At 38.8% G+C, this 16,576-nt stretch overlaps 1 protein-coding gene across 1 annotated transcript in view; it reads left to right on the plus strand.

The window, feature by feature from the left end:
- Positions 1-16,576, plus strand: part of tafa3a (TAFA chemokine like family member 3a) — a 105,532-nt gene that overhangs the window by 63,186 nt on the left and 25,770 nt on the right. Inside the window, exon 2 of the mRNA XM_063472840.1 lies at positions 5,556-5,668. Coding sequence (XP_063328910.1) covers positions 5,557-5,668 — 112 coding nt within the window. The 5' untranslated portion in view covers position 5,556. The remainder of the gene's footprint in view (positions 1-5,555; positions 5,669-16,576) is intronic.

Raw genomic sequence — 16,576 nt, forward strand, 5'->3', positions numbered from 1 at the left:
CATCCAATCTGATCAACACAACATGTGTATGTGTGTTTCCATCATGTAAAAATCGGCCTTAATGTGTCCCCAAAATAATTCCACCCTGTTCAGGGCATTTTGTGATGAGCCACCTGGTCTCAGCGCCACATCAGTCAGGTGGAATAATTTTCTTGTTAACCAGCTCCAATAAGCCACCTGAACACTACAGACGCAAGATGGAAATTGGAGTATAATGTGCTAAAATATATTTAGATTTGGAATAAAACCTGACATCCTAGCAGCTCCAAACCAAAACTCTGCCGTCACAGACATTTCATTTTCATAAAGCACAGTGGCGTGCTCTCAAATTCCAATTATTTCTGGAGTTCAGCTGTCAGATCAGCTTTCTTGTTGGAACAAATCGCAAATAAGTAAAATAAGAGTAAGACGCTGAAATGTGTAATGTGAGTCTAGTACTTTTTTTTTTTTTTTAGATAAACAGGGATGGAATAAATTGGTAAACTAACAGTGAGATGGAGTGGTGTTTTTCTAGTAGTGATCCCTACTTTGCCCCAGCAGAGGAAAGAAGTGAAGACACATTTTTTAATCATGTTACCACTTCATCTGGTCTAATGTTGGAGGCGGTATGTGTTAGTGTTGCACCAAACGTCTGAGGGTACAGGTGAAAATTAGTTTTCAGACTCTGTGGGAGTTAATTTAACTCGTCAGTCCCCGCCGAGCAAAGTAAAAGATCAAATCAAGCCCTTAAATTACAAAGGATGCAACGGTGTGTATCTGTTATTTAATGTCTTGTGGAAGTCACACAAGTTCACATGGTATATCGGGTTCACTACCCGACTCACTGGACCCTCTACAGTTCGCATACCGCCACAACAGGTCCACTGATGATGCCATAGCCCTGACACTCCATGCTGCCCTGTCACACCTGGAGAAGAGAGACACGTATGTGAGAATGCTGTTTGTAGATTACAGCTCAGCATTCAACACTATCGTTCCCTCGAAGCTGGACAGGAAACTGCAGGATCTAGGACTGAGCAGCTCCCTCTGCAGCTGGATCCTTAACTTCCTGTCTGACAGACGCCAAGTGGTCAGGCTGGGCAGCACCACCTCATCCCCCATCACACTGAACACTGGTGCTCCACAGGGGTGTGTACTGAGCCCTCTCCTGTACTCACTCTACACCTACGACTGCACGGCCACTAGAAACTCCAACATCATTGTGAAGTTTGCAGACGACACTACAGTGGTGGGTCTTATCACCAACGGTGATGAGACGGCCTACAGGGAGGAGGTCAGCGCCCTGACCCACTGGTGTCAAGACAACCATCTCACCCTCAACGTCGCAAAGACAAAGGAGTTGATAGTGGACTTCCGGAGGTGCAGAGAAGTACACACCCCCATCACCATCAACGGCGCTGCTGTGGAGAGAGTGAGCAGCTTCCGCTTCCTTGGTGTACATCTGGCTGAGGATCTTACGTGGTCAGTACACATAAACAAAACAGTGAAGAAGGCGCAGCAGCGCCTCTTCTTTCTCAGGAGACTGAAAAGATTCGGCATGAGCCCCCACATCCTCAGGACCTTCTATCGCTGTGCCATTGAGAGCATCCTCACTGGATGCATTACCACCTGGTATGGCAACAGCACCGCTCACAACCGCAAAGCTCTCCAGAGAGTAGTGCGGTGTGCTGAACGGATAATTGGAGGTGAGCTTCCCTCCCTCCAAGACATCTACAGGAAGCGGTGCCTGAGGAAAGCGGGGAGGATCATCAAGGACTCCAGTCACCCCAGCCATAAACTGTTCAGGCTGCTTCCATCAGGAAGGAGGTTCTGCAGCATCCGGTCCCGTACCAGCAGACTGAGAGACAGCTTTTTCCATCAGGCCATCAGACTGCTGAACACTTCATAGACACCTCACCTTCACTACTGGAACTTCAACATCATGCACTCCATACTGTACATTAATGCCACTGTTTTGCACATGTCAACTACCAACCTCTGTATATTTTATATATCTTATTTTATTGTTTACTCTATTTCATTTGTAAAATATGTATATATATACACACACACACACACACACACACACACACACACACACACACACACACACACACACACGTAGAGAAAAACATATTTAGTATACACATCCAGTAATGCATATACTCTTACATATTGTACATATATTTATTACTTTCAGATTTAGCCATTCTTATATTTTGCTTGTTTTACGTTATTGTATTTTTGCACAACTCTGTTGCTTGTGAAGCTTGCACACAAGAATTTCACTCTCATGTACTGTACCAGTGTACCTGCACATGTGATGTGACAATAAAAGTGATTTGATTTGATTTGAGTGTGGAAGCCTGTGGAAAGCTGATTTAAATGCATTTAGCAACTCATTAAAAGTTAGGGGAATGCTACAGTTTTTTTATACTTTAAAAAAAAAACTTTCATAATGGATTTTGTGTACACTTGGTACATAATATATAGTATTTAAAGGCACTGACAGGTACTTCAGCCCACCAAACAGTTAGTTCCCGATGTCACTTGTTTGCCTCACTTGAGATCCATGCAGGCTTCTTGTTTTTTGGTTTCACATAATCCCAATAACACCAGACAGCAGCAACATAAACCTAAACCCCAGACTTCAAATAGTCCCTTGATGAATTTATGGGTGATATTACAGACACTGTGTCTATGTTTTTCTACAGTCTGTACGTGCTTATAACATCCTGATTGCATCAGCTGTCTGAGCCTGTACAGAATTAGAGTGCCGTGTTAAGATCTCACCAGCTCTGGCTGGCAGTACAAAGGCAGTCACAGTAAAACATCTCCCTCGTATGTGAGCCTCTGCCAGATAAGCAAGGGTTGATCTTTTTGCATGAAACCAAGCATTTTACTAATTTGAGTTGCTGCACTGGAACAGAGTTCAAAGCAGAGCTGCGATTTGCGGCTGCTTCCTCATGAGAGAGGAGGCCAGCTCTGTTGGCAGTAAGACGAGCCGCTGATTGTTCCACTCTCCATGGGCCTCTCAGACGAAGATGGAGAGTATTGCAGGACAACAATCATCTGAAAGTACACAAATTTTACTGAGCCGAGCATTGTAAGACAGACCACACAAATAGCAACACTCACAGATAGGAAGTAGGGAGAGAAGAGAGAAAAAAATACTTCATTTGTCGCTCCAGAACTGGTGTTATGAATTTTGTGAAATTATTACTGAATCCATCTGTTGCAATTTCATCCAAATTCTACATCTGCAGCTCCATATCATTGGACTGCATATCACTTGAGCTTTTGGTGAAATAAAACACAATAATTTAATACTTAAAAAACAAACAAACAGGGGTATTCACAAGTGAATATGACTTTAAAATTATAGGCTCAGTCATACCAGGTAGTGACACAGCAAACTGATCTGGGCTTTGTGTGCAGAGGCTTACAGAATTTTTTATGTTCTTACAAAATGACTATTTTCAGAGATATTTTATAAGCTACTGCAGTTTTAAAGCTAATGGCTAATGCACAAAAAGGACAAAAAGATTCTTAAGTTTGTTTGTTTCTTTCTTTCCCTTTATCACTTGCTCAGCTTATTCATTAGCTTTAAGGGAGGGGTATCAAACATATTGCATGTTGATGTCAGTATTAACATACTGAAGTGTATGGAAAGTAGTTCAATGAATGATAAAGAGGTTAAATGCTACTTCTTGTTTAGGTTTTAATTTCCTGGGATGTGGATGTTATGAGACATATTTTTAACATTGCACTTGCTCTTCTGAAAACATCTCAGGAAGCCCATTGGACTGTAAATGTAAATAGATTCTTCATTGAATATGAACATTTTTTCAGAATTTCTATACAATAAAGGGAAAAGTGTAGTTTTCATTTTTCATGTTTTCATGCAGTGTAGCATGAGCACTGATGACTTTGAGATGCCTGCTTTAAGGTTATTGTGCACAAATCGGTGGTTTGGCAGTTAGCTGATACAGTTACTGATACTATCATCCTGGTTTCACACATTCAAATGTCAATGCAAGTGTAATGTAATAAGTTGAAATGTGGTGGTGATGACAGCACAAGCTTTGTGGAAATGTTGTAGATTTTACAGCTATTCACCTGATTGTGTCCAAATTATTTTCCTTTACCTGACTAAGCAGTTTTGTTGTCTAAACCAAACCAAACTACAAGCAAAAATAAAAACTACTTGTCTGACTACTACAGAGAGGAAACCTCAGCACCAGTGAATTTATTTGTCCAGGACTCTTTGCAGTCCTGTGAAAAATTAAATAAACCCCATGATTTAAGAGCCAAGTAGAAGTAGATTTAAGTAATCGTTTTCTTTATAATGATCAGTCTCTCACTGCACTATGGAGGACATTTTACTCTTCTTTATAGAACTGCTTTATGTCAATGAGATTTGTGGGCATTAATTTGCATAGATCTCTCAAGAGGCACAGGAATTCATTTGAGTGAGATCTGGATTTTGATTGGACCATTGATTCTTTTTTTATCCATTTTGTTGTGGATTTGCTTTTTTGTTGATGGTAATTGTCCTGTTGCATGACCAAGTTTCAGCTAGGCTTTAGCTGTTTTACAGATGACCTCCCATTTGACTAGAATACGGAGTACGGAGGAGTTCACAGTTTACTCAGTAACTGTAAGGTGTCCGGGTTCTGTGGCTGCAAAGCAAACCCAAACCCCTCCACCACTGTGTTTGACAGCTGGTATTTGGTGTTTGTGCTGATACGCTGTGTTTGGTTTTCACCAAACATGCCACGATGTCAGACATCGCCACTTAGATCTCATCAGTCCAAAGAACATTGATCTAGAAGTCTTGTGGTTTGTTCATGTGCAACTTTGTAAACCTAAACTGTGCTATCTCCTTCTAGAGGTCTTTCTCTTGGCAGCCCTTCAAAACAAGATATACTTGTTTGATCGGTTTCACATTGTACTGTCATGAACTTTTTGGAGCTGTTGGGTTTTTCTCAGTTTCTCTGAGCATTGCACCATTTGACCTTTGGATAAATTTGCTGGGACGTCTGCACAATATTGTACAATTGTGTTAACACCACACCAGCAAACTGCCAAAACCTCTGTTTTTATAGATATGATATTAATTAATCAGTCCTGTGAAAACAGTCTTCCTGTTTTCATGTGACTGTGTGAATTTATTTAATAATAAATAAATACAAAGCAGTTGTGCTTGTTGTGTTTCACTACATGGAACCAATGGGAAAACAGCATGCATTTACAAATAACTGAATTTTGACTAGGTGTGTATATTTCCAACTGATCCAGTGCTCATCAACACAACTCCATTCAAGAGAAATAATTTAATTTTGAATTTTCTGCATTTTCAAACACATGAATAGATACTGGTAGATTGATTTTGTTTGTGTGGGTTGGTTTAGTTTGAGTTAATCCAGTTAAAACTCAGTAGATTCCACCTGTGACTGCCAAGTCATAGCTATGGGAATTTGTGTCCTTGAACTGAAATGCGCCAGACTGTATATCTGGGTGTTCATATTATGCAAATATGGCTAACTCCTGATTTTGTTGTCCTGTTTTTCCAGAATGCAGGAGAGGGACCTACAGAGCATGTACGGAAGGGCGCTGCTGCTGACCGTCTTTATGGTGTCTCTCTGGGGACAGCTGACCAGTGCATCATCACATAGAAGCCACATAGGTACACTGCATGTCCTTCCATTCATTAGTTTCCCATTGACCAGTGGCTGAACATAGTGCTATCTTTCATAAATCATTTTCCATTCATACTATACAGAAACACAGAAACACACACACAGCAGGATGTTCTGGGCAGGATGCCCAGAACAAATAAAGTCTGTTACTATGTCTGATCAACCTCTGTAGTGAAGAAACTCAGGAAAGCATATAGTCACTGTATTATCCCATTAAAAGCCAGCAAAATCTTGTGAAATGATTTTTTTTTGAAAATAATGAGCTTGTTTGACTTCCAGATGGGCAGAAAAGCAAAAACCAGGAGCAGCAGACTGTGGCAAACACACCAGCAGAATACATATTTAAAGGCAATTCATGCTCAGTTAGAACAAAAACAAACACGTGCTATCACTGTGCTCACATTGTCCTTGAAATGTCTAGTTAAGTAGATTGTAATGATTATTGAGAGAAGCCAATAAATTTCCCTGCATACTCTTCTTTGTAATTTACTTCCCAGGGATTTATACCAGTACCTGTTAGGAATTATGCATGCATATTGTGTGATTACATTTTTATTCTGAGCTGTAAATCATCACTTTAAGTTATTATTTTACTTGCTATGATGCGCTAACATTTCCCCCCAAAAAATGTAACACCTGATGTGTTGGGTGATGTGGAAGGATTACAGTTGAGTGCTTTCACTGGATCCATTCTGACCAAATTGGTACAACAGTCACAGCATGTCAGACCCAATTCCTTATAGCTCAGCCACATGTTGTGGTCACATTTCACCTCAATGACTTTTTAAAAAGAAATTGATATGATTTGTTCAACTTTCTTGGCTTCTAAACAGCAAGGCAAAGATGTTCTTTAAGGTTGTGTTTTGTGCACATTAAAATTCAACAGTTTAGCAGTCTTGTAAGTCAAGCATCAAATGGAAAAAAGTAATACCAGTACACTAAGTGCATGCATGCGTCTCGGTGTGTGTGTGTGTGTGTGTGTGTGTGTGTGTGTGTGTGTGTGTGTTTGAAGCAGAGGACAAGACCTTTCAAAGCGATTTTCCTTAATGGAGAGATGGCCTGATCCCTGGGCGTAACGGTAGAAACTGTGACTACACATTGAGATAATGAGCCTTATTCCACTGGAGGACAAACAGCACACAGTGGCTAGAGGGAAACAGCTCCATGTTAGCTGAAAACATATAACCAGCAAAAGACTTTAATAGAGCTAAAACAGGATAGACTACACAAGGAGACTGTACATATTATATGTCACAAATGGATTGCACTACATACCTTGTCTGTGTATGTTCAAATCAAATCAAAAACAGAGGCTGAAAAAGGTTCGACAGCAAATATAACTGTATGTCAACCTGTTTTTTGACTTTGCTATTGCTAGATTAATAATTTGATTTATCATTCAAATTATAAATCAAATTATTAATCTAGCAATAGCAAAGTCAAAAAAAAGATAAAATACAATATATGGACAAACGCTAGATGAGTCACCTTTCCATACTCTCCTGTGTGCTTTGGCGTTTGACATTTTTCATTGTTTGAACAAAGACCCATAAAGAATTATTTACACATTGTGATGTACGATAATGTGCTTTTAACTCTGTGACAGCAGTGTGGGACAGGGCTTTTCGTGGTTAATCATGACCATGCACAAAGGCCCATAAAGGAAAGGTGCTCTGACTTTGACTGGTCTGCACAGGCTGAGCTTACCTCACCCAACATCTTTCAGATAAACTGAAACCACAAGCCACGCATAATAACATAATTACATAGTGTATATAACCCGATCACCTCTCATTTCATGATTTTTCCTAAAATGGATTTATTTGCCATGTAGTTAATTTTGAGGTGTATGGGGAAACTACAGACAGTCATTTTCACCCCAATAGAATCAATGTAAAATGTTGCACTCAGCAGACCTGTTTACACACGTTTTGATGTGAAGGCTGCTATAATATGAGTCAGAGCTAATGTGACTGATGGATTAAATATGTAGGAAGGTATAGTGAGATAAAATAACAAATTATTATTTTCACTGCTCTGGCTGTGCAGAGCAGTTGGGGGAACCATAGATGAACTGAACAGAGAGTCCAGAGTGTGGAGAACTTACCCGAACAAGCAAAGGGTGAAAGCTGGAGCACAGCTGCAGAATTGGATGTGTTTTAGGTTATCTGTAATGATAATAATTATCTAAATCATTTCAACCCTATAACTGAATCCTAACAGCTGACTTTGTCAAATATTTATTATAATTAGAAAAACTAGGTGACACTTAACAACTTAATTCCTTCAGGAAATTACTTCTTTGCCTTTGCTGGGGTCAAAATGTCCACATACTTTGGCCATGTTTCATATTGTTTCTGTTTTGGAGTGAGCATCAGGACAGCTTGCCTTTTCGCCTACTCGTGTAATAAACTAATCATTCCAATCAATATGTTCTGTATATATCTCTGTAGACTGACAGTAGAACACCAAATCCGACTAGTTTGAGCGCAAACATTCTGGATAAACCATTAAATCATCAGGCTTACATTGAACTCTCATTGTTTTTGCATTTGTCCCACTCATGTGGTTTGTGTGCTTATTCCTGTGATTTATTAGGAGAGAGAGAGAGGGCCAACGAAAGTAGTCTGGCCCTGTTCTGCCCGGGCTGCGCTGACACTTCTGTAATCACGTAGCCTGTCCCTGAGCTACAGAGGTCAAGCCAAGGTGCGCCCAATAAACAAACCTCTTTAGCCCTTCTGTTTACTGAGGTGGGGGCTTTGCCAAAGCAATTGAACCTTTCACCATTGCCTGACTGGAGCATGCTGAGCTTACAGCGTGCACACATAACCCCTGTAATAAGACCACTGCATCCCCCAAAGCACTATCTACATTCATTAGCTGGTCATGAAAGAGTGGAGAGGGAGATGAAGGGCGAGAGAGGGCGCAAGAAGAAGAAGAGTGGTCCAGGGAGAGAGAGAGAGAGAACCAGCGTGATAACAACTACCTTTTGGCTTTACAATTTGTTTTGGTCCCATCGATAGGATTTAGACTGATGTTGTGGCCTGGTCAAGTGGGAGCCTCATTACTCAGCTATTTAGATGCTTGGACACTTTTTTTTTAACAGCAACTCACTCTGTCTCATTTAAAAAGCAGGAATGAAGCTCTTTGTGGATTGTTGGTCAGTGTCTGTGAGGGGAAATGTAGTAGAGAGGAAAACAGGCGTGAAAAACACATTTCCCACTGAGGCTGTGCGATGCAACATGGCAGCAGCTTCCACTCGTCGAGAGAGAGAAACGAAAACGCTCTAAGCAGTGCTGTTTACAGGTCGTAAACTTTGTTAGATTTTAAAATATCAAGCATTAAGCCACATGGCTCATGGATAACTACACAAATTGCAAAATGACTTCGGGGATCAGCTTTACACTCCGGTTCTATATTCACATGCACACAAGGGGCCATGCCGCCTTATTAATAAGATGAAACTGCACTGGCTCTCATTTGAATAGAGTAGAATATTTCCATATTTGCTTATGGTGGAGACTTTCTAAAAACTGCGTGATGCACTCTAATGGTTCGTTCTCGAGCTGATTTTTATGCTTTGGGGGATTTTTTTTGTATTCTATGCAAATTGGTTTCAACTTTTTTCACTCTTTCCCAAATTAATGGCAGAATCCAACAAAAAAGTTTTTGTTCCCCACACTGTCCCCATCAGAATAATTTCTGGAAAAAAGATATATTAGGATGTGTCACATTAATACAAATTACGAATTAAAATATGCTTACTAGATAAATTAGACTTGTTTTCCTGTGCCAGCCTGGAGGGAAGGAAGACTATGAAAAAGAGCTTTTCATGCTTGATGGATCTTGATGAGAATCAGGCGGCAGCAGAGCGCTTTTTCTTAGTGTTTAAAGGCTTAGATCATTTTAGAAACTCAAAATAATATAAATTGTTACTATCCAACTTCGAATAGCCTTGGGGTAGATTTAGTCATTGTGTTTTGAACAGTGATTTTTACTTTCTTCAGGGTGGAAGAAATATTAAAATGAAATTGCTTGATTATTGAAAAAGTTTTTTTTATCCTGTGCATGTCTCTTTGGTTTATACTTAACTCATTTATGCTTCTCTCTGTATTCCTATTTCCACAGATCATCAAATAAGCAAAAACCACTGAAAGTGAAAATAAATATAAAGTTATCTTCCACTGTGGCTACTAATGAAGACTGCATGAAAAAGTGAATACAGTATTGTAAAGATATTCGTATTCAAATATTCTTGATGAGATGAGGATTAGTCTTCTTAACTGTTAAAATACCTCAAAATGGTAATATTCATGTTTATTATTAAACTTGCTCCCTTTGATATAAATACATTTTTGACAAGACCTTCCAAGTAACTTCATTTAGCTAACTTTAGAGCAGCATAATGTTAGTTTTGCTGGTCTAAATTCTATTATTGTTCAATATCTTCAGCCCTAACAATGTGTTGATGCTATAGATTTATAAAAATATATAAAAAAGCCATAAATAAACAGTATCCTCCATAGACACACACACTCTCTCTGTGTCTTACACACACACACACACACACACACACACACGCACACACACGCGCACACACACACACACACACACACTTTATAATAAGAAGTGAAAACCATACTCAAAGATGCACCCAGCCGCTCGAATGAAAAATGCTCACTGAATGCAAGTTTTCATTGCCTGTGTGGCCTGCCGCATGTATAAACGTGTTTCTGTTCAGCTAGCATACTTTAAATTTTGATGACATAGTGCAAAAAATTGTAATTGCATTTTAAGTCCCAGGAGACGTTCTAAAAATGTCAAACACCCATGGATTAAAGATACAAATGAGTACAAATAAGAATAGCTATATTTAGTTTTACAGTGGTCGTAAATTTTAAAACTGAAACATTTGGTAACATTTATTTTTCCCCTTTTGGCTTAAAGGTTTTTTTTTAATGATTGTAAACTGACAGTGAGGGAAAACCCTTTTAAAACTTAAGAAAGAATAGATAAATAATGAAATAAAACATAAAAAATATATTTTAAAAAACCCATAAAAGTGGTCTATTAAATGTGATTAGAACCAGTGATCAAGGTGCGAGAGAAATATTTATGATTTTGGGAAAAAAATAGTTTATTAAATTAACAAATTGCTGCTAATGTAGTTAAGTTTTTTGGGTTTTTGTTGTTTCGTTTTTGAGCTCCCCAATCCCAGAGAGGGGATTTGATTCTCCCACTTAAAACGAAAGACAAATATCAGGTTGACTTAAACAGAATTTTTAGCTAAGACTGATGAATAGGCACACCAAAGTGCGGGTTTTCTTGGAGATTTCCAGAATGGGCCACACAAAGCAAAAATTGTTAAACCTGTGCCAGTGTTAACTAGCACTGGCAAGTTAAAATATTATACAGCAGCACTGCTTGACGCCAGCATTAGTCCTGCCCTTTTGCCAGTTGGCTAATCTTTAGTGCTGCAGAATGCATTGGACTAATTGCTGTTTAATCCAGAGACTGCTATATCTTGTCATAATATCAATGGATTTTAAATAGAGGTCTCCTTGGGATTGATTTGAGTCCACCAAAAGGATCAAGTGGATTTTTCTGTGTCATATTTTTTTTGAGACTTCATCATATGTATCTATTTCAATTTCCTGACTTGTATAAAGACCTGTAATGCAGTAAATTTACTGTATCTGGGTCTCTGTTGGTGTGTGGTAGTATTCATTAGCCTTCTGCACAGTCCACATAGCAGGTCAGTGTGGAACCCTTGCCCAGAGATAGCATGACATTATACGAAGCGGCTGAGGAACAGGTCATCCCCACCCTGGGGATGTGCGGGGATGCGGCAGTGGAGCATTTGTCCTGACATTTGGAGAGCAGGTGGACAACACAATGGTGGGGAGGTAGTAAGCAGAGGGAGATTGAGATGGAGATGTGGGGCTGTTTGAGATGCACTGTGGGGATGACGGGGGTCAGCTTGCCCCATCTCCCAGTGGCAGGTCCTGAGATTAGAAAACCATCAAACGTCCTCTGCTATACACATCTGAATGGCAGCTATAGATGAGCCGTGAGTGGCTGTGTGTGGCCTTGGTTCTATCCTCTGTGTGTGTGGTTGTGTAGCTGACAGAGGGGAACAAGGGGACACTGTATGTGCTGAGAGAATATCAATAGTTTTATTCACATACACAGAGGAATCAAAGTTCAAGCATGATAGTTGGGAATTGTAGCATTGTTACAGTAGTACAGGACATAGTGTTAAAGGACAATTTTTGTTTTTGCTTATGTGATTATCCTTATTGTCTGTTCTAAAAATATAAATGACTGCTATACTATAAAATAAAACATTTTCCCCCAAATTCTGTTACATTCATCACAATTTACCATCAGGGTCTGACCTACCATAAAACCACTCAAACTATACTCTGAATCTACATATTGCTCACATCCAAGGGTCTGTGTAAAGTAAATTTGTTTAGTGCTCTCTCAGATGGATGCCAAAATAACTGTCTAGACTGTAAGCATCAATTCTATGCGTGAAAAGGCCTGCAAATTTAGATAACCTACAATGTGAAAAGAGCACCAGATGTGTTAGATGTCTAAATATCTATTTTATAATACGTTACATAATTGTGAGCGTATTTAAAAATACAGTTATGGTCAGAAGTTTACTTACCCACGATAACCCATTAAGAGTGTAATTATGGACTTTTAATGATTTCTTTGAACTGTCTTTCCAAGTTGGGATAATTGTATAGCATACATCTTTATTGACTTTAAAAAACAAAAATTTATTTCAGATTTTCTCTAATCCGCAAGGTCAAGAGGGTGAAATGAATACAAATACTTAAAAATTGTACATTGTCATTTAACTTGATAAGATCTTCGCTAGCATAAAATGGTTGTGTTTTACAGCATTGATTAGATTGACCAATACTCAGAACAGTGGGAAAGTCCAAGGAACTATGAACTGGAAACTGCTGGAACACCAACGTCACTGTTGACAATAAAGCAAATTTTTTTTATTGTCATAGACAGAGACGGTACTGACAAAGAAAGAAGCCCCTGCTCCAAAATCGACACCTTTAAGCTCAACTTAAAGTCCACATGGACATTCAACATGACAATGACCTCCCGTAATTCAACCTATTCAACCTATATTTAACCCATAACCAGTTTAACACTAGAACCACCAGTAGGGGTATAAATGATCCCCTTGGGGGTTCTAATGTTAAAATGAACCCAAGATGGTCAAATATCCAGCCAGAATTATGTCAGAAGCTTGTTGATAGTTCAAGGTGCAACTTGCTAAAGAACATAGGGAAATTCAAACTTGTTCACCCAGTTCTTGATTTTTAAAGTCATTATAGGTAGATAGATAGATAGATAGATAGATAGATAGATAGATAGATAGATAGATAGATAGATAGATAGATAGATAGATAGATAGATAGATAGATAGATAGATATGCACTCACCCCTATTTTTTTACCTCAACACAGGTTTGTTTTGGTTCCCTCCCTTATTTGTTTGCAGTCTCCACAGACCAGTTAGATGGGTTCATGAGTATGACTCCATGGGGGAAAGATTGTCTCTGCAGAGAAAACACAATAGCTGTGGTGGTTCTGTGGCTGCCCATATAAATGTGGGAAAGACGTGGCAATGCTAGAAATGTATTTAGGTTTGGCATCCTGACAATTTAACAGTTTACCAATAACTTTTAACACTTTCTGGTAGGTACTATCAATGATATTACAGAGTATTGTGACAGTGTGTATGCAGATTATTACACTAATTTGTAATCTTGTTTGTCTGTTAATTCAGCAGACAAATGCTTGGTATGGCATTATTTGTCAGTAATGCCTGGGGAAATGTGGATAAACTGTTGGCTTGTTCATAACCTCTGTAATTGTCTCACTGAACTGTTACAACATTCCATGGTCCCAACAATTAACTTGACGGAGAGCCAAAACGAAACAAATATAAAACACAACAATGCAACAAAACAACAAAAAAATTGTCCAAAGCTACAAAAATGAATAAGCTATACTAACACAGAATCATAATTATTGTCTATACTTTTACTGCATTAGGGTCAATCCACATCTAGTCAATAGTTTCTAGAAAACAGTGTGTTCTCAAGACAACACTGACTGGCATAATAGCTTAGAGTAAAATTTGTCCCAGTGTTTTATTGCAGCAGAAAGGACACATACTGTGCCAAAATCAGATCCGCCAGAAGTCTTCCATCTCCATTCCCTCTCTAATTACAGCTCAAATGTAAACCCATTATCCCTCGCCACATTATGAGTTACCTCTAGCTATTCTGAAACTCAAAGAAATGAGGATTTTTGGATTTTGATAGAAATCGAAGGAGAGCCTGGTGATAACGATTTGAGCTGATGAATGCAATTAGTGAAGAAGTGCTAACAGCATGGTAGTAATTGGGTCTTACAAACTAAAAGCCTGCCCTTACCCAGCAATTAAAGCAACCCCCTTTAAAGTTAGTCAATTGTATTGCTGTTAATGGCCTATGCTTGGCTAAAGCTTAGCGTTAGGAGGCACAGACCCCTTTCATATTGGCAACAGCGCAGGTCCTTATCACAAGGTTTCTGTGCCGTGTTGAAATCTTAATGCGTCAAAGAATTTTTGAAGTGATTAATTTGTTTGTGATGGTGATTCCTTGCTCCACAGACTGTGTTTTATGAGAGGTTTGATGCATACTGCTACATAACATTAACTCTGAAATTAGTTACTTACAGTTTATATTTCATAAAGAAGAATAGTCCCATTGTTAAGCTTTTAACATATTGTAGTTAATGTGTGGGTAGTGTTGCTAAAATTAAATGAAGGAAAGGGAAGCACCATGCTCATAACTCTGATGGGTTTTTTTATTTGCAATTATGCAGCTTAATGTTTTAGCCCATATTGAATCCTTCAGTTTTTATACATTGTAAAAACTGGCATAATTAGTACAACATACCACACGTATAGGACATGGGAATTAATGAGTTCACAGGGTGTTCTGGAGGTAAACCTGTGAAATATCAGGGTAAAGGTTACATAATAATTTGGTGCAGAGGTCAGACTTCACCCCGCTGCATCATGAATTCTTTGTGATGTTCAGGCAGTTATGTTTTTTCCACTTGTGGAAAAAAAAAATCTCTTCATCCTCCCAGTTTTTGTCAGTGAAGTCATAGCAGCACGTATACCAGAGTAAATCGCAGATTATTCACTAGTTTCTCTGATATGTGTTTTCAAAGGAAATTGAAAAACCAGTTATATGAGATGACGGCTCATATACACCAATCAGCCACATATAATCCGTTGCAAACCAGGTTCAGCAGCTTCTGGTACAGAACAGGTCACTATGTTCAGGGACAGCATCCTTATAAACCCGATGATCCAATCCAAAATCGACAGTAATAAGACGGATCTGTATCTCGGGTCAAAATGCTAGACATGAAAAGCAGGATAAATGCAATTCTGACCAGCATTAGTATGAGTATTTTAAAGGAGCAACTCTAGGCTATGAGATTATAACATATTAATACTTACTCTGAGTTATGTGGCTCATTCTGTAGAGTGTATCATAGTAGTTTAATAGTTTCAGAGGAGCAGACAGGAAAGCCTCGTCATGAAGGAAACTGAAGCAGACAGGTGCAGCCGTACTGAAAGCAGGCTGAGATGTGTTAGTGCAGAACCAATCAGACAGAGGCAGGAGAGAAAGGAAACTGAAAAACACAGTACAGACTTTCCGTTTGTTGACATTTTGAGAGAAGGTTTTTAAATTCAAATGATGTACTTGCATAGAGCGGTATGACGTGCACACCTTTTCTATCTACTATGAGAGTGCATCTTAAAGCTGTGTATCAAAAGCTAACACATATAACATTTCTGTAGTCTGAGCAGATTGCCTAGTAGTTTGAGGGGTTTTGCAAATTCAGTTTTAACCACATCTATCTATCTTATCAAACACGTTTGATATTTACAACTGCACCGTTTCTTTCGTGTGCTATGATTACAGACTTCAAAGAAAATGTCCCACTATCGAGTCTGTAGTGAACTCAAGCCAAAGAATCATAAATGAAAGTCTGCAAAACAAAAAATACATAAATCTTTTTGGTATGGTTCTAGTTAGAGGTTATATAAAGAGAAATATTGGTTGATTAATTAAGAATCTCTCCTTAGAAAGCTCTAGGTGTGAACACCAGAATTCATATAAGTTTAAGACAAATTGCCTGTAGTCAAGTCAGGTCAATAATATTAAAGAGCAACAGTCAGAAGTAGCAATCAGCGCCCCTTTGCTGCAACCTGTTTCAAAATATGAGTCATGTCTCTTTCTAAATTGGCATGTGGTATTATTTGAAGATGTCTGACAAGATGTCGGGAAAGTTTATTATCCTTTCTAAGAGCTAATTCCTTTTATTTAATGTTACAGATTTTCAGCTCCCAGTCATAAATTTAACACATTTCCCTTAAAAACAGTCCCAAGAAACCTCTTTTCCAAGCAGTTTGATAATATAAATCCTAACAAACACTTTATGAAACTCATCATCCATTCGGCTTGGGGTAGTTTCCTCTTTTCTTTTAAAGCAGTGCTATGCTAGGTCTGGTGGTTATTCACTAGAGGCTGGATACTGACTGAATAAAGTGAAATATAAGCTTCTGAAATGTAGTCTATCAATTGCTTGCCTCCATCTTCCGGCTGCGCTCCATGACTTTTCGCCTTCTGGCTCACATTTCCTCAGGAATGAAGTGCAGTGCTGAGTGTCCACATCGGACCATAAAAACAGCAACCGAGGCTGAGCATCAAGTTTATGTGAATGGACTGGAGCATAAAAAGTAATGGGTGGGACCATTGGAGTTCTTCTGAAATGGCTTTTTTAAAAGGT

This window comes from Pelmatolapia mariae, linkage group LG5 (assembly GCF_036321145.2).
Source record: "Pelmatolapia mariae isolate MD_Pm_ZW linkage group LG5, Pm_UMD_F_2, whole genome shotgun sequence".
NCBI lineage: Eukaryota > Metazoa > Chordata > Actinopteri > Cichliformes > Cichlidae > Pelmatolapia > Pelmatolapia mariae.